The sequence below is a fragment of the Desmodus rotundus genome, chromosome 9 (assembly GCF_022682495.2).
Source record: "Desmodus rotundus isolate HL8 chromosome 9, HLdesRot8A.1, whole genome shotgun sequence".
In the NCBI taxonomy this organism is placed as follows: domain Eukaryota; kingdom Metazoa; phylum Chordata; class Mammalia; order Chiroptera; family Phyllostomidae; genus Desmodus; species Desmodus rotundus.
In genome coordinates this window covers 70,195,280-70,218,767 of record NC_071395.1, presented here as the reverse complement: position 1 = coordinate 70,218,767, position 23,488 = coordinate 70,195,280, and the positions used below count along the sequence as shown (strand labels likewise).

At 46.3% G+C, this 23,488-nt stretch overlaps 1 protein-coding gene across 2 annotated transcripts in view; it reads left to right on the top strand.

The window, feature by feature from the left end:
• The window catches only part of USP43 (ubiquitin specific peptidase 43), a 62,478-nt gene that overhangs the window by 4,723 nt on the left and 34,267 nt on the right, over positions 1-23,488 (top strand). For both annotated transcript variants that reach the window (XM_045199155.3, XM_053910744.2), the window contains exons 2-5: positions 3,289-3,420; positions 9,438-9,541; positions 17,950-18,042; positions 19,468-19,603. In XM_045199155.3, coding sequence (XP_045055090.2) covers positions 3,289-3,420; positions 9,438-9,541; positions 17,950-18,042; positions 19,468-19,603 — 465 coding nt within the window. The remainder of the gene's footprint in view (positions 1-3,288; positions 3,421-9,437; positions 9,542-17,949; positions 18,043-19,467; positions 19,604-23,488) is intronic.

Below are 23,488 nucleotides of genomic sequence, written 5' to 3'. Positions count from 1 at the left end.
TAATATATTGCCGCATATTTTCTGATCTTTTATCTATCTACAAATACAGGGTCTGGCACAAATAACGCCCCTTTTTAATTACAAAATCAGGAGCATGTAATTCTGAAACAGCAATATCACACTAAAGCACACGATATGACATTTTAGGTGAAATGTTCAAATTAAAACTATAAATTATTACACCCATATTATTACCCTGCCAACCACACTCAGGCAGGCTATTTACTTCTGCTGGACCCTGTATATAAAACAATGTGAAGTCGATTATTTTTGCATTCTTTGGAAAGGACAGAATCGTTTATTTTCTTTCCTCATTAATATTTCCTCACGCATCATTTTTAAGACTATTAATGAGTTTGCCACAGGTTTTCCCCAAGTGACAGTTAGAGATATCTTTGTTTGTGTCTCTCATTTCTTACTCTGAGTCCTGCAAAGTGGAATTACAGCTAACCTTTCAATAATGCTGGTGTTGGGGCATTGACCTCCCCACCCCCCCGTAGTTAAAAATCAAGTATAACCTTTGACCTCCCCAAAACTTAACTATGAATAGCCTTCTGTTGACCAGAGCCTTACTAGCATAAACAGTTGATTACACATATTTTGTGTGTCATATGTATTATATGCTGTCTTCTTACAATAAAGTAATCTGGGGAAAAGAAAATTACAAGGAAAAGAAAACCTATTTACAGTATTTATTGAAAAGACTGCATGTAAGTGGACCCATGCAGTTCCAACCTGCGGTGTTCAAAGGTCAACTGTACTGTGTTTATATAGAGGAACATTTTTAAAGCCCTGTCTCTTCTTTCTTATTGAAGTTGTCAAATTCTTGCTGGAAAGGGTGTATGGCTTTATAGCCAGGCGAACCTGAAGAGAGTATCAGTCTTGGATTAGCATGATTAGCAGGAGGGGAACGGATTTCACGTGGGAGGAAGAAGCAAAGCTGTAGACTTTCGAAGCAGGGAAGTGTGCTTGGGGCACTTGAGTAGCTCATTTACCTGGAGCTCTGAAACAGGTGAGACAGCTGTGAGCCAGACGGGATGTGGCCAGACGGGATGTGGCCAAACGGGAGGAGCTGGGACTATGAGATGGTGAGTGGAAGGTCAGGAGGGTCCCGGGGTGTGGGCGTGGCAAGCTCCAGCTTTAGGAAGATGGGTCTGCCCTGCCATGTGGCCAGTGGGTTGGCAGGGGGTGACTGTTGGGGCTCGGCTCCTTTGAAGGTAGCTCTTGTCATCTGGGTCGTTGTAGCTGGGACTCAACAATGGGAATGGGACTTGGCAGAAGTAATTTGGGAGCCAGAATTCAGTGCTTGACAGCTGACTGATGTGGGTGTAAGAATCTGAAAGAGGACTCAGACTTTAAGAGGAAGAGCTGACTGTAGAGATTTGTGTTGGAGGGGCTGGCTACGCCCCCAGGGGAGAGTGTTGGTACTAAGGGTGTAGGTTGGGAGTGGCTGAGGGGTAGGGTGGCCAGATAAAATACATGCTGCCCAGTTAAATTTGAACTTCAGATCAAAATGACTTTTCAGTATAAATATATCCCAAATATTGCATGGCCATAGTTATACTACAACCATTATTTATTGCTTATTCATTATTCATTTTATTTGATAAATCTGGCAGCACTATAAAGTGCACAGAAACGGGACGGAAGGATCCTAACCAGACCCACCAGGGAACCAGACTCAGGTGATTGGAAAATAGACTCAGCACCAGCATTTCAATTAATCAGATCTTTTTATTTATTTTTATTTTTATTGTTTTCATCACCATTTATCCCCGCTATGCCCTCTTATCCCTCCACCGGACACCTGATCACCTCCCCCAGCAGACATCACACTGTAGTCCGTGTCTCTCTTCCCCAAGCTGTCAGCCTGCTCTCTGTCTATGAGTCTGACTCTGTTTTGCATGTTAGCTCAGTTTGTTCATTAGATTCCACATGTGAGTGAAATCCTATGGTATTTGTCTTTCTCTGACTGGCTTATTTCACTCAGCATAATGTTCTCCTGGTCCACCCATGCTGTCACAAAGTGTAAAATTAAATCTTAAATTTCGTTTCATCTTATCCTAAAGTTTCCTTTAAATTCCAAGGAAAGAAAAAAAGACTAAAGCCCAGCCCACTGGATTTGATCAGCAGGGGGAGGTGTGTCTGGGCCCACAGCCTTGCTCAGACAGCCCCCTTAGGTGGGCGCATGCAGAGAACAGACCGGGGTGCGATGAGGCCTGAGGCCTGAGGCCTGGCTCTGCAGTCTCGCGTGGGGGGCACACAGAAACAGGAGGATTCACTTGCACTCAGGTGCTTGTGCTTGCACAGGCACTAAAACAATCTAAAAACATATCCCTGGAAAGATGCTTAAGAAACTGCTAAGATGCTCTGGGGAGGGGTGTGCAGGGATTGCAGATGAGTAGAGGAAGACTTTTCATCACTGTCCTTTCTTAAAAAATATACTTTGCATGCTTTTTTTCAAGTATGTGCATATATTCCCCCTTTGAAATAAACTTTAAAAAGCTGGAACATGCATTTACACAGAAGATGACAAAAGCTGTTACACCCTGTAACAGGACTGCACAAAGGATGCAGGGAATCTAAGTGTCCTGAAGGCAAGGAGTCCTCCTGTCTTGTTCAGCTCCCAGTCCAGAGAATAGTGCCTGGCGCGTGGTAGGCACTCTGTGAAATGAATGGAGGTTGAAAGTGGTCAACCGTTTTGTGATCTAACCACAGAAAGAGAAGTTTGCACTTAGGTTTCAAACATGTTAGAAGAGGCAGTAAAGGCACTGCATGCGTGGTTTTTAGGGAAGTCCACTTCACTAGGCCAGGTGGTCATTCACAAGGAGCGAGTTGAAGCTATGGGAGAGAATGGAATCACGGAGAGAGAGGGCAGGGCAAGAAGCTGTTCACCTGCAGGGTGAACACAGGGGGACAGTGTGGAAACAGACTGACGGAGGGGGACCAGGGAACTTGCGCCCAGCCATCAAGGGGGGACCGATGGTCAACAGAACCAAGAGTCAAGAGACCACCCTGTGGGTTCTCAAAGGACAGGGCATGCAGTAGTAGTCTCTCTGGAAAACAAGGTGCCTTCTGCTGTGCAGAAAACCCTGGGAGCATCTGGGACACTGCCCCCAAAGGGCCGACTTCTGCAGGAAAGGCCATTTCTCACCCCATGTTGTCTCCAGGTTGTCATCCCCAGGGAGGGCTGAAGAGGGACCGCTGGGAGACCTGGAGCTGGTGGGCCCGTATTGGGTTGTTGGAAGGACCCAGGTGACCCTCCGGTTTTCTTATTTTTCCCTTCAGAATGCGGTTTCCAAGTACGGCTCGCAGTTCCAAGGCAATTCCCAGCACGATGCCCTGGAGTTCCTGCTGTGGCTGCTGGATCGTGTGCACGAGGACTTGGAGGGCTCATCCCGAGGGTCGGGGTCCGACAAGGTCAGTCACTCTCGAAACAACACATCATGTTTGATTTCCTTTTCTGCCCTTGAATATTTGCTCAACTTCTCTAACCTGAATCTTGAAACTCAGATTCTTTAATTCCTGTGTGTTCTGTTCCTGGCTGCGTCTCGTAGCTCCGTTTTGTAGACAGTGCCTTTTCTCCCACTGCAGTACTCTTACCCTCTCTTGTCCAGGTGATAAGTGAATGAGGGTTCCTTTTGGCTCAAGGTGTCAAAACTCTCCTTTTTGTCAGTATTCTGTGTTTTAGTGTGATCATCCGAAGCCATGGGTGCCACCGCTTATTTTCAGATGGTGTCATTTTAACTCTATCATTGTTTTCTTGGTGATGCATCCTACACAGCACTGATTCCCAGTCTTTTTGTCTCCAGACACAGGGTGGATGATCTCTACATGTGTGCACTTCACATTCCCAGATGGTCAAAACTTTGGGGGTGAGAAAGTGCTATAGTCATTTGTAATAGCCAGTTAATCAATACATCAGCTGTGTTCCCCATGGGCTTTGCTAATAAAGATCGATGGTGGGTTCTGCTCTCCTGCTGTCCTTCTATCTCTCACTTAAGAAGGTGAAAGCAAGTGAAGTTATTGTACCGCGAATGAGCAGAGTTACAACAATATCCATGAATACTCCGCTGTAATTGAAAAAATGGCTCAGAAGCCGTGGTCGTGAGTCCGTCACACGTTATTTTGATGTGTCTCAAAATTGATCCAGATGCAGCTACGAGAACTGCTTTACCAGTGTTTTTGTTTTCCATTTGGGCACTTTGTTCCCGTCCTGCTTATGAATCAATTAAATAACCCTTTGGAAGTCTTTCAGCCTTTCAACCATCACCTTCCTTTTCATTATTTGCTTGGAGCCCATCATTCCTGAGTGGTAAAGAGTGACGGCAGTTGGAGTCGTGTGGGATGAAGGAGTCTAGAGAGCAAACGTGTAGCATGACGACCTTCGTCAGTAACACGGGAAATTTGCTAAGAGAGTAGATTTCAGGGGCTCTTACTGCACACAACAAAGGTAACTTTGTGAGGAGATGGGTATGTTAGTTTGATGGTAGTATCCGTTTCATTGTGTGTGCGTGTATCAGGTGTTCGTGTTGTGTACCCTAAAGATATGCAGTTTTTATTTAAAAAATGAATGGCTCAGGAAGCTGAGTCATTTTAAAAAACTTTTTCCCATAGCCTGGATTCAAACCTCGGCTGACTGGTTCCAAGGCTGATGCTTCTCATGATGGGATTTTAGGACCACAACGGCAGCCAGCCCTGGCGGGTGCCTTGCACAGGGCCATGGAAAAGTGGCCCAGTCACAGAGACGATGTAGTGCAGGGAGAGTGGAAGTCTGCTTGAGCTTGGGAAAACCAGAGGGAGAGTTAGAGATGAGAAGCCAAGCAAATTTGAGCAAGTTCCTCCTCCATGCCCGCTTCTCTCACTGAAACCAGCTACCCGTCTTGGTCAAGGAACAGCTGTGAGCTAATTCTCCTATTTTACAGTTAACAGGAATTTAGGTTAAGTTACCCAAAGTCACTCAACTTCTTGAGAGAAACAGAATTGAACCTGAGTCTGTCTGCCTCAGAGCCAGTGTGCCGGGTCCCTTTCCTTAATGTGTCAGCTGCCTTTGCAGTCCCTCTTTCTGCTGGCTGCACAGGAAAGGCCTTTTGTCCTGTCCCCTCCCCCTGCTCCCTGGCTCTGCCAGGCAGCTCTTCCTACTGGGGAAATAGGAGGGATCAACCACTTCTGAATTGCCTTTGAATCAATCTTCCTCCTTATCCCGTGGTGTCAGGTAAAGGCAAGAGAAGAGAGATGTTAAGTAACTTGCCCCAAGTCACACAGCAAGTAGGTGGGAGAGCCAGGGTCCAATCTAGGAAGTATAACTTTAGGACAGGGCTTCTTAACCTCAGCCCTTCTGATATCCAGGCCGGGCAGTTCCTTGTTGTGGAGGCTGTCCTGTGCATGTTGGCATTCATAGCATCCCTGTACCCGGCAGATGCCAGTGGCCCCCCAGTTGTAACTGATAACCAAAAATGTCTCCAGACATTGCCAAATGTTCCCTGGGGGCAAAAGCACCCCCTCTTCAGTGGTAGTCTTTGCTTGCAACCCAAACTTTCTCTAATATAACATTGAGTTTCTTTAAGCCAAGAGGGCCCACGAATAGTTCTTCTTAACAACTTCAAGACCCATGCAGAAGCAGCCACAATTCCAATTTGCAATATGTCCCACTATTACATGTTCTCACACTATAGCCAGAGTGACCTCTTCAGACAGGAAATAAGATCACGTCACTCTTCTGCTTAAACTCCTCTGGTGGCTTCCTATGGCACTCAGAACAACATTCAGGCCCCTCTGCCCCTCGCTCAGTGTTCTTGGCCATGCTGGCTACTTTCTGTTCCTTTAATGAGCCATGAATGTTCGGAGCACACCATGACCAGGCAAGAACAGGGGGCCTGTGGGCCAGGGAGAGGAGCTTGCCCAGTACTTAATTTGACGTGATTGAAACCAGAAAAGATCTTTTTCTCTGTCTGGTGTCAAAGCCTCTACTGAAATCTGCTGTCAGAAAATTGGGCCACCTGTGGAGGCCTGGCTGCCGGTGCTCCAAGGGATGGAACAGAGCTGCTGGGATGATTTGGCAAAAAACTTCACTTCCCCTTTCCAAGAAGGAAAGGGACTGTCCTCTGCATAACTCTGAACAGTTTTTCTTTTTGAGGTAATTCCTGTTTCAAAACATATAAAAGCCATAAAGCTAGATTTATTGAAACTGGAATAGAAAACATAGGACCACTTTCTTCTCTGTAACGGTATGGTTCTCAAATGTTTCCATCTGGCAGAAAGGGCAGCTTTTTGCATTCCTATAGACACTCACACAAGCAGTCTTATCTGGGACTCTTAGGGAATTAAGAAAGGGATGAGGCTGGGGAGAGGAGCAGGAAGCTAACATTTATTAAGCACCTACTATGTACTAGGCAGGATACACACCTCACCTCCTCTTGTTGTAACAATGGCCCCCTGAGGTGGATGTGATGCTCCTATTTTTTCAGGTGTGGAATGAGAGACGTTCAGGCTCACCTGGCTGGCAGAGCAGGGCCAGCCTGCTCTGACCTCATCCACAGCCTGTGTTTTGTGAATGGTCCTCCACTGCCGCTTACCACAGCCTCCGTCAGGACCTTCCCTTTCCATACCCCATCCCTGGGTGACCCCGTCCACCGCTGCACCCAGCGTGCTACGTTTTCACCTGATGCCGAAGCAGCCTGTATCATTGTGAGGTCTTCAGCTGATTCAGACCAGAAGGGAACTCAGGAGAAGGCCAAGGGGCAGCCCGCAGGATCAAAGGGAAGGCTGAAGAACCAGGCTTGGAACCGGTGAGAAGCAGACAGCTGTGCGGTGGGACCGAATCAGTGGCAGGAACGGTTCTGGCCTGGATTCTGCTAGAATCACTGTTTTCAGCCTTGCTCACTCTGCTTTTGCTTCCCATGTAAGGCAGGGTCATGTCAGCAGTCTAGCTGGGGGCGTGTGTCTGTCCTTGGGGAACGGAAAGCAGGACCCCTGATTAAAGAGCCTTCCCCTCCTCCCCATGGACTGGATTCAGTGTTCCAAAAGGGGCGCCACTACCAAGAAGAAGAGTTAATCCTGGGCAGCCAAAAATACCAGTGTCCTCTCTACATCCAAGTTCTTTGTCCTCTGGGCCCTTCGTTGATTTGCTTGTAGACGGCTCTGTCCAGATATGGATCACCATCCAACTCGGCATGCCTGTCCTCGACCCACTTCTTTGGACTCTGTTCCTGGAACAGGCATTCTCCAGGCACCAGATTGGAAGCCTGAGTTGGTCCTGTTTACCTGCTCCCTTCTTTCTCCCCCTGCTTCCTCATCAGGTGGTCCGTTATGAGCTGCATAGACACTGTGTCTGAGTCCATGCCCCCTTACCCTTTTTACAGCTCCTACTCTAGTTCACCCTGCTGTGACCTCGACCCTTGAGGCTCTTAGTCTGTATCCTAACTCCAGACTTACACTCCTTCATACTCCTTCATCCTGGGCACCATCTGTCAAGTTAAAGCATCTCTCCATGCATGTAGTGTCCTCTGGGTTCAAAACCCATCAGGTACTTCCCATTTGGTAAAAGCAACAACAACAAATACTTAAACAACATATATTAACTCTTTTAATCTCATAACATTCCAACAGATAGGTATTGGCATTCATTATCCCTTATTACAGTAGGGAAACCTTGGAGCAAAGAGATGAGGTAAGTTATTTATCTGGATCAGAGGCTGAGTAACCCTCCCAGCTAAGTGCCATGCAGGGATTTGAACCCAGACAGTCTGACTCCAGAGTTTAATTTTTAACTCTGGTACTATGCCTGTTACCGAACAAGATGATCTTCTTTAGGACATTGAAGGCCCCACCCTGCGTGGCTCCGGACTCCCTCTCTAGTCAAATTTTCTGCTTCCCCTTGCACATCCTGTATGCTGGTCAAGTTGGGCTTAAGAAAATAGGGGACAACTAAGAGGGGCCATTCTGAGTATTTGTCACTCTTAGTTGTCCCACTATTTTATCATGGAAAATTCCAAACATATGGACAAGTTGAGTTAATTATAGAGTGAACACCCCATACCCACCACCTAGATTCTATAATTTGTATTTTACTAACACTGCTTTACCATGTGTTTACCGTATTTTTCAGACCATAAGACTCACCTAGGTTTTAGAGGAGGAAAATAGGAAAAAAAATTTTTGCTCCACCGCCACCCACCCCTCCCACCACCAAGTGAGCCAGGTATGCTACATTCGGACTATAAGACACACCCCCATATCCTCCCAAATTTGGGGAGTGCGTCTTATAGTCCGAAAAATACGGTATCCATCTATTCATCCTTGAATCCACTCATTACTTCCCTTTGTTTTTCACATCTTATATTTTTTGATGCATTTTAAATGAGGTTTCAGACATTGGTGTACTTCATCCCAAACCCTTCACCTGTATTCCCTTCTCTTGGCTTTTTGAAGCTGCTGGCCTTGAAGAATGCAGTGATGTGGCCACAAGCCACCGCATTCCTATAGCCGGCAGGAGCTGGGAGAGGCAAGGAATGTCTGCATGCAGTGTGGCCTTACCAACACCTGGTTTGGGGCTAGTGATGCTGATTTTGGATTTCTGGCCTTGAGAGCTGTGAGAGAATAAATTTCTGTTGTTTGTGTGGTGATTTGTTACAACAACAGCAGAAAACTTAAACAGAAGGGAATGCAAGGGAGGATACAGTAGAATTGGTATGTGGAATGAAGGAGGCTTATTCAGTGATATAAGGTATAAGGTGGTTTGTCTGAGAGAGATGGTCATGTGAAGGCTGGCTCACTGGAAACTGAGGACAGCGGTGGTTAGTAGGGGGAAACTTTGGTGTGGGCGTGTTTGAAGTCAGGGCAGCTCACCCCAGTGAAATGTACTAGAGGCATCTAGACACATGCGGCCCCGCAGCATGGAGATAAAGCACAGGGTAGTAAATTCAGAGGCAGTAGACGAGGCTGGATGAGTATGTGTGAGTGTTGGCCAAGGTTGATGCTTTGGGCAGCTCTTACAATTCATTCTTTCATAGGGAATTTGTGAGGTCAAGAGATGGAAGGAGCAAGGAATTACGGCAGGGGTGTCAAACTCATTTTCACTGGGGGCCACATCAGCCTCGCGCTTGCCTTCAGAGGGCTGAATGTAATTTTGGACTGCATAAATGTAACTACTCCTTAACAGTTAAGCGAGAGCTCTGTGCTGCCACTGGGTAGAAACAAGGTGCCGAGCCGTATAAGACAAGATGGAGGGCTGGATTTTCTTTTTTATTATTATTTTTTAAAAAAGCCTTGTTTTTGCCACCCGTGAATTATGGTAAAGGCGAGACTGAAGGCCCAGGTTCTGCAGAGTCCAGGTGCAGAGGCAGGTGCTGTGGCCTAGGAGGAGGCCGAGGCTTGGTCCGGAAGCAATGGAGAGATGGGAGGGTATTAATGTGCTTCCTTTCCTCATTTCTTTGCAGCTGCCGCCCGAAGCCAGTCAAACCTCGGAGAACCACCTGTCACCATCGGCTCAGCTTTCTCTAGGTCAAAGCTTTGTGCAAAGCCACTTCCAAGCCCAATATAGGTAAGAATGGGCTGTGTTTGGAGTCACTCAAGAGCTCAGTAGACTTACATATGCTGGACACCGGTCTCCCATGGTCAGGTTTATCCTGAGATCACAAAACCACAAGCATCCTTGTCTCTCCATCAGAAATCCACAGTAAATGCTCGCTCCTATGGCTCCTGACCTTTCGCATTTCTTCTTTTCCTTCTTGCTGGCTTCTGGGCCTCCCCTCTCCCCTTGAAGGAGGGGTGATACCAGGGTGGCTCTACGGACAGTGAATGTGGGGGCCAGGATCTCCCTAGCAGAGACTTTGGGTGAGAACCTTCCTATTTCTCTATGGCCAGAGAGCCCGGATTAATCAGTTATTATGAGTTCAAAGTTTCCTAGCATCCTAGAGGATATTAAAAATATATATCATTACATAGCCTTCAACTTCAGAAAGGTTCTCTTTGGGCTTAATATATGAGAGTTTAGAGATTCATACAAGGCAGAATATTTTCAAGTATTGCAATGTTTTTTTTTGTATAAATATGAAGTCATATTTTATTCTATATCAGACTTTTAGAAGCAATTTACTAAGTTTTTAAATATTTCAATTAAAACTAATATTCCATACTCTTTTATAATACTTCAGGTGTACAGTATAGTGGTTAGACATTTATATAGTTTACGAAGTGATATCCCCCCAATAAGTCCAGTGCCCACCTGGCCCCAGGCATAGTTATTACAATATTATTGACCATATTCCCTGTGCTGTACTTACATCTCTATGACTATTTTGTAACTACCAACAGTATATCTTAACCCCTTCACCTTTTTCACCCAGCACCCCCAAACCCCCTCCCCTCTGACAACCATTAGTTTGTTCTCTGTATCTATGAGTCTGTTCCTGCTTTGTCTACTTGTTTTGTTTTTTAGATTCCACATTTAAATGAAATCATATGGTATTTGTCTTTCTCTGTCTTACATCACTTAATGTAAGGTATTCAATGTTTTAGTGAAAGCATTAATTGCAGTGAGAGGTCAGAGAGGGGAGAAACCCCTGTGGGCTTCTCAGAGGGGGTGTGCCTTTTGATCAACTCTGGAGGATGAATAGGACCAAAGGGGTGGGAACATCTTCAACAAGAGTAAAATATGCTTAGAGGTGGGAATGAGCACAATGATCAGGGTCTAGGGGGACCCACTGTTACAGAGAACTCCTCTAGGTGACATGCTTGCCCATATATGTTTACATTTATTCCTTATAAGAGTCTCAGGAGGTGAGTTACAATCTAGGAGGCTGGGCTTATTGTGATCACACATGGTAAGTGGCGGAACGAGGGTGTGACTTTTGATAGCTCTCTGAAGCACAAGTCCTGCTTGCCTTCTTTGTAATTCTTCCTCTCCGGTTGCTTTTCTGTTTCACCTTGCTTTCAGGGATGTTCCGCTGCTACTGTGGTTGCATGGACACTGTCCTCTGGTTCTATGTTATGGGTACCAAACTGTTTTAAAAATATTCCTCTTCTGGATGTTGCATTAAATCATTCTCAAAGGCGCGCTTTTCTCTGAGTCTTCTGGGTACTCTCCTCTTTCTCTGCTGTGTTTTTCTTAGGCCTCCTGTTGTTTTTTTCTCTTATTTACTTTAAGCCAATGGACAATTATTCAGTCTTCTAGAATCACTTACTTACATTTGCTTCCAGACTTTTGGAGCACTTGTATTCCTTGTGTTTGGGAAGGAAGATATGACTTAAAATTGCCCAGAAACTCTCTTGATTCAGGATTTACATTCAGTAATTGCCAGTCAAGGGTACTGGACCTGAGCACTGTCTCTGAGGGGGTGTTTATTTAGGTGGACTGGAGGGTCTCTGAAACACTTTGAAAAGATGCCCAATTGGCTTTTCACTGAAGTGGAAAATCCACAGCCCTGGGGCAGTTCTCCCGGTCCTGACCCACTCCCCACCCACCCCTGGGGTGGGGGGGAAATCATGGAGCCCTCCATTCCTGCTCTTGGTTGCTGAGCATATTAGGTAATGAAAATGTCTTCTAAACGAGCCCAGATTTCTCTGTTGCCCATGAGGAGAGGCCCACATTTCCCGAGAGCTGTGGTGCTGCATTACAAGGTACACATAGAGGAGACCTGGAGTTCATGGCTGACCTTTTTAGCCTTGAAAGCTACCTGTAGAGCATCAGTCTCACCTTCAGCTGCCCAAAGCACAGGCTGCCTGAAGCAAAAATGAGCGAGGAAAAGAGGACCATACAGAGGAGGGAAAAGGAAGTGTAAGGCTTGGGCATGTTAGAGCCCGGGGAAGGGCACCAGTAATTGTACGCAGTACCACGCATTGGTGACCTGGTACAATAAATTCACCCATTTCTCTGCTCATTCAGTTCTCTCTGTTCTCTTCCCCTTTCGTCTACACATACTCTCTTCTTCTTTTTTCTTTTTTATCCCCACCCAAGGATACGTTTATTGATTTTAGAGAGAGAGGGAAAGGGAGAGAGAGAGAGAAGCATGGATCGGTTGCCTCCCATATGCGCCACGACTGGGTATCTAACCCGCAGCCTAGGTATGTGGCCTGACTAGGATTTGAACCCACAACCTTTTGGTGTATGGGATGGCGTTCTGACCAACTGAGCCACCCGGCCAGGGCATACACATACTCTTTTCTTATTCTTCTTTGAAATATCTGAGTGTCAGATATTGTGCTGGGTCCAGCAGTTACAATAAAGAACATAATAATTCCTTGCCCATAAGAGAGAAATACTAATTAAATATATCCATTTATTGTCTAGGTAGTTCATTCAGGCCTACTATGTGCCAAATTCCCGTCTGGGTGTTTGGAATGAGCTGTGAACAAGCCCCAGTGCCTGTTCTCAGGGAGCTCACATTCTGGTGGGGAGGTGTTAGATAATTCACACCTCAACAAACAACTTGCTGTGCTAAGTGAAATGATAAGGCTTGACCTGGGAGGTGCAGAGGCAACCAATCTCAGATATGGTGGTCAGGGAAGGCTTCTTATCAGAGGGGACATTTGAGCTGAGAACTGAGTGACAAGGAGTCAGTCATCCAAATACTTGGGGACAGGACATTCCAGGCAGGGGAAATATCAGGGACAAAGGGCCTGGGGTGGGAATGATCTAGACAAGTTCAAGAAACAGAGCCGGCAAGCGCTGAGGGGCTGGGGTTGAGGCAGGAGAGATGGGCGGGGCCTGCTGACGTGGCCCTGTCCAAGGGTGGGGCGTGGTCTATTGGAAGCCACTGCAGCATAGAAGGCACGTGTGGTCTAGTTATCGATTTAAAAGGGGACGAAGGCCAAGCCAGTATGGCTCAGTGACTGGAGCGTTGTCCCTGTAAGCAAAAGGTTGCGGTTTTGTTGCCCAGTCAGGGTGGACACACCTAGGTTGTGGGTTCATTCCTGGTCCAGGCTTGGGGGCGTGTGATCCCCGGTCCTGATGTGGATTCCCGGTCTGGGAGCGCACAAAGGCAACCAGCCAATGGTTGCTTCTCTCGCATTGCTGTTTCTCTGTCTCCCTTCCACTCTCTAAAAAAGCAAATGAAAATGTCCTCGGGTGAGATTAAAAAGAAAAAAGGGGTGACGCTGGTTGTTATGGGCAGTGAAAGGAGGCAAGACCGGAGGCTGGAGCAGTGGCTGGTGTTCTGCAGTCGCCCCAGTGGGTGCAGGGTGGTGGCTGGGCCTGGAGAGGAGGTGGTGGAGCTGGAGAGCAGTGAGTGGGGTGGCAGGGGACAGGTTCTGGGTAGCGAGGCCACCGGACTCGCTCATGAGTTTCAGGGTGTGGTGAAGGGGGGCTGGGGGAAAGATGAGGATCTAGGATGACTCCTGGGTTTTTATATAGTTATGTCTGGTGCTTTGAAGGAAAAATTGAGGGTGCTTTGAAGCACATGCTACAGGTATGAAAGAGGAAATAACTCTCGTTTTCTTACTCTACTCTTTATTACCACATTTACTTCTGAAACCAGACGTGTGGGTGTTTTTCCCACACCAGGCAATTCTGCAATTCTCTCTGGACACCAACTGGTGTCCTACAATTTACTCAGTTCTGACACTATCTACCTGGAGATAGCATCAGGTCCCACAGGACTGCTCCCCAGAAGACACCAATTATAAGTGCCAGGTTGTCACCTGTGCTTCTGACCGACTGGCTATAACTGAGAGGTTCCCGTGATCCCTCCTCAGAGTTGAGAGTTTGCTGGAGCAACTTACAGAACTCAGGAAAACAGTTTACTTACTAGATTACTGGTTTATTATAAAAGGATCCAACTCAGCCAGATGGCAGAGATGCACAGGACAAGGTGTGTGGGAAGGGGTACAGAGCTTCCAGGCCCTCTTGGGGCCCCCTACTCTCTCAGCACCTCCACATGTCCACCAACCTTGAAGCTCTCCAAACCTCTCCTGCTAGGGTTTTTGTGGAGGCGTCATTAAATAGGCGTGATTGGTTAAGTTATTGGCCATTCCTTTCCCCAGGGGCTGGGGGGCTGAAAGTTTTAACCTTCCAGTCACATGGTTGGCTCTCCGGCAACCAGCCCCACCCTGTGGTTTTCCAGAAGCTTTCCGGAAATTACCTCAATAATATAACTCAGGTGTGGTTGTAAGGGGCTGTGAATAAGATGCTCCCCTTCACCTTTATTCTTGCTCTTGTCAGGACATGTCAAGGGTTTTAGGAGCTCTGTGCCAGGAGCAGGCGTGGAGACCAAATATATATTTCTTATAAAAATATATAAAAATCACAGCGTCACAAAGTGCCTGACTGGTGCAGGGTGAGTCAGGAGAGGGTTCCTCAGGAGTTGACATTTGAGCCAGGCGGATGTTAAGGACCGCTAGTGCCTTTGGGTAGATTACTGTCAGATGATGAGTAAGAAGCGAGGTGTTTGTGCTACAAAAAAGTACTGATGACAGCTAAATATACCTGCTTTGTGCCTGATAATCTATAGTTAAGAAAAACAATAGCTAGGGGTGTCCATTGGACTAGGGCTTTTCAGGTCTGAGAAGTGATTTTCTGCAGTGGTCAGTTCAGCAGAGGGCAGCTCCTCGCTGGGGCCCCTGAGCGGTGGTCACTGCTGGATCCTTCTCCGCCTTCCTCTTCACGTGCGAGGGCTTGCCTAGTATGGGAAGTCCCTGTGCTATACAGGTGAAAGCTGGGAGAGGTATTATGGGTTGGTTTAGAGGCCCTGTTCACTGAGGTTCTCCCTTGTCTACCGTCCCGCTTTGAGAGAGCTGAGTATTTCACTTTGGCTGCTGGACATAATATTAGGGTGCCGGAGATAAGGCCTGGAGGAAAAATAATGAGCTGTGCTCTGTGATGATGACCACAACCTAAAACGTCTGCCAGCTTCATGACCACGGATTGCTGCTCTGTGGGGGTTTTGGCTGGAGGAGGGAGTATGTATGTGTGCATGTGGGTGCGTATATTTGTTTATTTCTTTGTGCTGTTCATAGCTTTATTCCCAGAGTCTAGCCTGGTCCCCATCCCGGGCGGCACTCCCTTCTAGGCAGGTGATGCTGTGGAAGGCTTTCTCAGAACTGATCTTGCAGAGGTGACAGCTTGCTTACATGTTGCCATAACTATCCGTGGTATAGACATCAGCTCCACCGTCCAGGGGGCAGGTGGAGCTGGGCAGGTGGAGGTGGGAACTGTGTATCTGGCAGCTGCGAGAAGTCCGGTCAGAGTGGTGAAAAGTGCAGTGTCAGAGCTCGGGGCTCATTTCTGGCTTTTGTCACTAGGGGAGGCGAAGCAAGGTGCCGAGGTTCCGTGGCAGCTGACTCGGTCGGCTTTATAATGGAAGCAGTTGGACCAGAGAAGGAATGCCTTAGGGGGATGGGTGAGTGGACATAGGAGGATAGTGGGTAACTTTCTGCCCCTTTCCCCTGAGAGCGGTTGGGGGAACATTAGGACAGGACTGAGTGCTCTGGAAGGTGACAGAACCCCTCAGGCCACGTTGCAGGTGTCGCTGGAGCCCAGTAACCTCTGGAGTTTTCTGTAAAAGTGACACTGCCCCTCTCTTCCCCTGGTGTGTTGGTCCCACTCTGTCCTTATTTCTCATCCTTGGAGAAACAGGTGTTTTTCACACCCTTTCTGTAGTCAATAGCAAGCAACATGTTTTCTTCATCCTTTAAAGATAAAATTAGACCCTTGTGTGCTTTTTCCAAACTACACATCTCTCACTTCCTGACAGAGATTTGTGGCTCAATATACAGGCCTGTCCCTGCGCCAGTTTAACAGGGTACAACTCTCAAGGAAAATGCAGCCTGGCTTAGTTTTAGCAGGAGTGAAAAGAAAAATAAGCCAAAGAAAAAATATCCCTTTTCATTTGTTTGCTTAAATGTGAAACAGGGATTTGGAAATTTCCCGACAACAAAAATGCATTCTTCAGGCCTTTGTTGTGTTTAGGTACGTGACAGGTGAAGGCGGGAGGAGGTATGGAAGGGAAATGGGGTGGCAGAGGACACCCCCCCGTGTCAGGTCCCCCTGATGGCGGGAACTTGGTGTATCTGATACACAGTTTGTTACCAAACCGTTACTGTGGTTTTCCGGAAGGAAAATCTATCAGAGGCAGTGAGAGCGTTTGAACATGTCCGGGAGAGCTGACTTGCTATGAACAGACCACCTGGGGTCCCCTTGGGCAGCACCCAGAAAACTCCAGGGTTTCTTGCCTGTCCCTGTTTGTTGTTGTTGTGTTTTAATTTCATTTGCTTAACAGGAAACCAATCAAGCAGGACAGGTGCTTTCCACAGAGTCAGGAAACCTGGTTTTTATGCTAATTGCAGTTGGTTTCCCCTTGGTGGGAACAGTCTGCCTGTGGGGTATTGCTCCATATTCCCAAGGATGTTGATGGAGATTTTGGGATAAGGAATGTAGTATCGAGAAATCCCTTTGATCTTAGAAGAAACAGTATATTACATGATTAAGGACATAAACTGGAGCACCCACATAGAATATAAAAGTTGCAATTCACTTTCAAAGGTACCAGAATGAGGGAGTATTTAATTTAAGAGTTTAAAGACTCTACCCCCTGGCTGGTGTGGCTCAGTGGGTTGGGTGTCATCCACAAAGCAAAAGGTCGCCAGTTCGATTCTGATCAGGGCACGTGCTTGGGTTGCAGGCTGGTCCCCAGATGGGTGTGTGTGAGAGGCAACCGACTGATGTTTCTCTCTCACAGCAATGTTTCTCTCCTTCTCTTTCTCCCTCCCTTCCCTTTCTCTCTCTAAAATAAATAAATGAATAATAAAAGAGTTTAAAGACTATAAATAAACCGTGTGTTTATCTACTCTAAAACAATTGATGCCTCACTCACTTATACTGAAGACTGCAGGAGTGATGTGGAGCATGGACTGTTGAACCTGAGCCCAGCTCTGTCTCTTAAGAGCTGTGTGTCACTGGGCAAGTTACTTAACCTCTCTGTGCTTCAGTTTTCTCCTTTGTGAAATGGGGATAATCCTGGTTTTATGGGTAGCTCATGGGTTAATACATGCACATGCTCAGAACAATGCCCAGTTCTTAGTAAATGCTATTTCATTGGTAGGTGTTACCAATAGCTCTGATTTTCTGACCTTTGTTTCTTCATTGGTACAATAAGGAGGGTGGTCCGCATCAGTGGTCCCCCTGGCTGAACACTAACATGACCTGGGGAAGTTTTGAAATTCTGAAGCCTGTGCCTCCCTCTGCTTTCTTTGAAACAAAATCTCTGGGAGTAGGGCCTGGACATCTGCATTTGAAAAATTACTTCTTACCTGATTCTGGGGCATAGCAATGCCTGAGACCTCCCAGCTTGCAAGTTGGCACACTAGGCTTCCATGTGGAAGGATCCCAGCTCCCTTCCCATTCACAGGGCACTGATACATACTCGGTGCACTGACAGTGTGATTAAACTTTTTTCCTTTTTAAAAAAATTGGAGTGAAAGTCACATAACACAACATCAGTCATTTTAAAGTGCACAGTTCAGTGGCAAGTGAAGTCACAGTGCCGTGCAGCCGCAACCTCTTCCTAGTTCCTAACGCTGTCATTACTCCGACAGAAAGCCTGGTACCCGGCGAGCAGTCTCTCCCCATCCTCGCTCATTCTGGGTATGCCTTAGGAATGAAATCATCTAACATGTGGCCTTTGTGTTTGACTTCCTTCACTTAGCATACTGCACTTAAGTTTCCGCCATGGGCGGTATAGCGTGTGTCCGGGCTTCATGGCTGAACACACGTGACCTGTATATTACTACATTTTGTTTTCCATTCATTCATCGGCCACTTGGGTGTTTTTGCCCTTTAACTATTATGAATAATGCTGCTACAAACATTTGTGTAAGGTGTTTATTTGTGTACCTATTTTCAATTCTTTTGAGTATTTACCTGGAAGTGGAATTTCAATGGTAATTCTGTATTTAACTCTTTGAGTACCCGCTAGACTGTGTGATTAAACTTAACGCTCTTCTTTCTCCTCACAGGTCTTCCTTGACTTGTCCCCACTGCCTGAAACAGAGCAACACCTTCGACCCTTTCCTGTGTGTGTCACTACCAATACCCCTGCGCCAGACGAGGTGCGTGAGCGTCCTGAGTGAACTTGACTTCCTTACTCCTTACTGGGAACCTCTGGCCTCGCATCTGCGATTGTCTCTCTTTTGCTTCTCAGTCAGTGTTTCTCTAGAAAGCAGCCTTATAGCTGGGGGACATTCAGGTATTGAATGTGACAATTAAAGTGAAAGGTTACTATGTTTCTTTTTTAGCTGAAGAAGGAATTATAAACCATGCTTTTGTTTGTCGGCACGAGGCTATGTCTTTGGCCCATTCAGAAGCTGGTGCAGACCAATGGGTACCACTTGGTCAGACTGACAAACCAGAGAAAATCTGTTACCACCTGCTTTTTCATGCTTTATTTCTCATCCTTCCCCCCTTTTGTGAAGGTGTAGGAAAAGGTTTATCTAAGGAGCAAAGAAAAAGGAAAAGTGTTATTGGAGGAGATGAGAGAAAGAGAAGAGGGGAGTTCGGGTTGGGTAAGAGCCACGGTGGAGCCCGACGTTATAAAAGCAGGAAACACACAGCACAGGCTTCCCACACGCCAGGGCTCAACAATGACCTTAAGGCGACTGGCCAATGTCAGCGTCACGGAAGTTGAGTGCGCTCCCAGATGGGGCGCCTTCACTGGCATCAAGATGGAGGCACTTCTTCCTCACGTTCCCCACCTCTGTGAATACCGTTTCTCATCCCCCATCTTTCCGACACAGCTGAAGGCACGACAGCCTCCTAAAGCCATTCCTGGGCACTTCAGCCCCGGTCTGCTCTGAATTCCTGCGCTGCTGAGAGTGTAGGCCACAAGTGCAACACTTGTCTCCTGTCTCCAGTGACACCATCAGAGGATGTCCACTGGCAGACGCGAGTTAAGGATCCTGGCTTGATGTAGCATGGCACCCTGGTTGGGACCACTGACTCTGGGGCCAGACCGCCTGGGCTCAAATCCCAGCTCTATAATTAGCTGTGTGAATTGAGTAATTACTGCAGTGTAGACCAGGAGAAATGGATGCCGGAGGAGTGAGGCCTGGTGTGTGGTGGACACAGAAGGAAGTGGGGCCGACGCAGAGCCCTGCCCTTCCCAAGGGAGAATTTCAACAAGGAAAGGAAGGCCGAATCATGCTGAAGGAGAAGGTTGACCACTTTACTTCTCAAAGAAACTCCAAAGTTTAATTTTGGTTAAGGTTATCTACTTAACAAAAATAACCTTGACACCATAGGTCTGTATTGTGATTATTAATCAAATACCTTTTATTTTTAACTTGGTGGAAAAGTACTCTGCTGATTCCCTCTGAGCTCTCCAGTGCCACCTGGTGACAGCGTACCTGAAATGCAGTGACACAACTTCGAAGCAGAGATATGTGGAGATGCTGAAGTAGAACTCATGTCTGTGGTGTTGGTGACGGTGACAGTTCCTGTCAATCCTTCATGGATGTGGACTCTCTCCTATTTTTTAGATTCCTGAGTGTCACCTTGGCCTTCCCCTCTCAGAGCCAGCGGTTCCTGCGGGTTGGCCTGGCTGTGCCGATCCTCAGCACAGTGGCAGCCCTGAGGAAGATGGTGGCTGAGGAAGGCAGCGTCCCTGTGGATGAGGTACGATGGAACTGAGTGGAGCCTGAGCGCCGGATGGCGCCATGCTAACCGAGACAGCTGTCTAGGTTGTTTAGGCTAATTTCTGGTTCCCAGATGACGCCGGCATGATTCATGAGTTTCTGTTTGATTAGTAGTCCCTGGTGTCTGTGGTGACCAGGCTTGACCTCTCCGGGCATTTGCATGGGATAACCAGAAAGAGACACTGCCTATGTCTTCCCAGAAGCTGGTGATGATCACAATGACAGTAATCCAAACAGTAGCTGTCCCTCAGGAGGGCTTAGTAAGTGCTGGGCACTACTCTATGAACTTTATATTCATAGTTAGTTCTCACAACCGTCCTACGAAGTATTGCATTGGCCAAAAAGTTCATTTAGTTTTTTCTGTACAATGGCTCTACTAAGTGCTTAGCTGTCTTTAACTTCATTCGAAACAGTTTTGTTAGATTACATTGTGGCAGCTGTCATATCAGTGTGCATTTCAAAAACACTTCTCAAAATCAGTGAATTTTTGTGCAGCCATTTTAATATTGAAGGTGGAAGAAAATATGCAATATTTTCAGTGTATTATGCTTTCTTATTTCAAGAAAGGTAAAAATGCAACTGAAATGCAAAAAAAAAAAAAAAGATCTGTGCAGTGCATAGAGAAGGTACGGTGATCGATCGAATGTTCAAAAGTGGTTAGTGAAGGTTCTTGGTGCTGTTGACATTTTGGCCAAATAATCCTTCGCTGTGAGGCTGTCTTATGCATTGGAAGATGTTTAGCAGCACCCCTGGCCTCTACCCACTAGAAGCCAATAGTAGGAGATAGCAAACATACTCAAAATATCCAAGGCAATAGTTATTGGTGAAAATGAAAAGTGTGTCTTTTATTTTATGGAAAAAACCAGACAGACTGTTGGCCAACCCAATAGATATTATGATTGTCTTCATTTACCAGTGAGCAAAGGAGAGGTGTTGAGGGCGTGAGTGGCTTGCCAGGGTCACAGAGCTGGTAAGTAGCTGAGCCAGGACTTGAGCACAGGTGGTTTGATTCCAGAGCCTGAGCCACTGTTCGTATTTTACTCCCAAGAATATAAGCCATGATACTGAAGGGTCAGTACGTGAAAAGTGAGGACCACTGAGGAAACTGAGGATGTGTACCATGAGAGGGGAGATTTGGGAGGAAGTGGGGTTGGCTGTGTTGTGCAGATTGGATTCTCTGTGACTGGGGAGGACAGAACTCATAAGAAAAGGACAGGCAGAGGTGATGGTGGTGAAAACCAATGCGGCGTGAAGGGAAGGGCTCAGAACGAGGCTCTAACTGTAATTCAGTCACTTTCTAGTTTTCTGACCTTGGACAAAGTGATTGGTCCCTGTTTCTTCGATTGTAAAATGGATGACCTGATGACCTCCCGGGTCTTTTTTACAAATTAAACAATATTTTTAACTTTTTTGTTAAGGAATAACACACATACAATAAAGTGTGCATGCCTTAAGGTTAAATTTGTTGAAGTTTTACATGCACGTACATCTGTGTAAACCGCCGTGGTTACTGAGCCTTTCCATCACCCCAGCGGGCTCCTCCCTGCCCCAACCCAATCGGTCCCTCTGACTTCTGCACCGATTTTGTGAGGATCTCAGGTGGGTAGAAATGTGTGTATCTTGCTTCGTAAACTCAGAGTGCTCTGTGGAGATCTAGTGAGAGAATGAGAGAGAGTAGGACAGTAGGTGAGAGTCTTGGGAAAACAATGTCAGTCATGAAAGATCAAAAGTCTGAGAGGTAGAGTTTGAATAATCAATAGAGTAAAAAGGACTGTCGGGAATTTGAGAGATGTGATATGCTTGTTCTGGGAGACACATATCACTTGGGAGTTCTCAGTGCAGGAAAGGGCACTGTGACTGGAACTTAAAAAAATCTATTTTGATATTTAGTGTTAACTGGCCACTTGATTCTATTGATATTATATATGATCATGGATGTCTTTGGACTTATTTTATGCTTTCTATTTACCCTGCTTTTCCTTTGTTTCTTTTTCCCTCCTTTACTGCTTCTTTTGTATTGAGAATTTTTTCATTTCATCTCTTCAGGTGTGGGACATATACATTACATTTCTATGCTCTTACTGATTAGAATTAAGACATCAACAGGTGTAACGAACAGTCTTAGGCTAATTTTCCCAAACAACACAAGGATCTTGGCCTGCTTTAATTTCCTTTATGCCTTTTGATTTAGATATTGTTGTAGATGGATAATCCCCCCTCCCTGTTCTCCCTGGTTATAGTCGTAATATGGTTGTTATTACAGGTTTAATATAGTCAATGCTTATTTACATTTACCAATGTTTACCTTTTTTTGTTGTTCATCATTTAAACTCAAGTTTTCCTTTGGGATTCATTTTTTTTTTAATCCTGAAATGTATCTTTTACAAGAGAATTTTTAGCCCTGGCTAGTGTGTAGGGGAGCTCCATCCAGCAGAGCTGTCCCGGCCACTGTGGATGAGAATAAATCTACCAAGACATGATCTAGTTGGGGAGGAAAGGTAGCCAATCTCTCTGAGGAGAATGGCCTCGAGACTCTTTCTCAATTGGCTTTTATTGGGTTTAGTTTGCATAGGAATATAGGGCATATACGTGAAGCACATCAGTCATTGTCAGGCAGTAATGATCAAGGAATAGATAACATTCAAAGAACTCTAAGGGCTTATTCTGAGTCAGGGTCAGATAGATGGAGTGACACCAGAGGGCCATAAAACTTTGGGAAACAAACTAATTTTATGCTTGGACCCTTAACATTTAAATTGAGGGCATTCTTAGCAAAGCAGGTTTCACAGGATTTTATGCATTCTTTCTTAGGCCTGATCGCCCCTGTAAACCGCCGTCCCCACACAGGGCTGCACCTGCCTTTGGCATTGTCTCAGGTCTGAATCAGGCAGGGGAAGCAAGGCAGCCAAGAGATTAGGAGACTTTTTACTGGTAGAATGAGGACTCAGGCTATGACAAAGCTAAGGGGTGAGGGTCTTTTGTCCCTTCTCCACAATCCCCTAAGTCCTTCCCTGGTGGCCTCTTCATGACTGTGCCTGTCTTAGGTTATTCCTTCCTTGAGGAATCTAACCTGTCATTGACTATCTGGCCATCCTCCAGGGGCCAAGTAGGGTGAAGTAAAAGGGGCAGAGGCTACATCCCTGCCAGGAGGATAAGTCTTGTTTACTTAGTGGCTTATGGTCCCAAGGTCCCCTAGCCATAGGGCCTTTGTGCCTGAAACCAGGCAGGGCATTTCCCAGCACTGGTGTAGCTCAGTGGTTTGAGCATGGACCTGTGAACCAAAGGATTGCCAGTCAATTCCCAGTCAGGGCACGTGCCTGGGTTGCGGGCCAGGTCCCCAGGAGGGGGTGTGCAAGAGGCAACCACACATTGATGTTTCTCTCCCTCTCTTTCTCCTTCCCTTCCCCTCTCTCTAAAAATAAATAAATAAAATCTTTTAAAGAAAAAAGAGATAATTTTTAGCCAGTGTTTCTTGGATTCTGTGTGTGTGCCAGGATGTTGATTCCTTTAGCCCCTGAGGCAACAGAGCTGGGTCTGGGGCAGCCAGGGCCCTCAAGGCCGTCACCCCTCTTTTCCTTGAGAAAACCAGCTGCTTGTGCTTACTCAGTGTCCCATCATGTATGTCATAATGTAAAAGAGTTAGCAGTACTCTTTAGATTTATTAAGTTCTTTCGGTGGAGATCTGTTAGTGGTAAACACTCTCACTTTTTGTTTATCTGACGGCTTTATTTTATGCTCACCTTGCATGATACATTAGCTGGGTATTAAACTTCAGATTTTCAACTTTCTTCCCCCCCACCCTTCCCTGGGGCTGTTTGATATTCTGTTGTCACAGTTGAGATGTCTGTGTTCCATCTAATTGTTA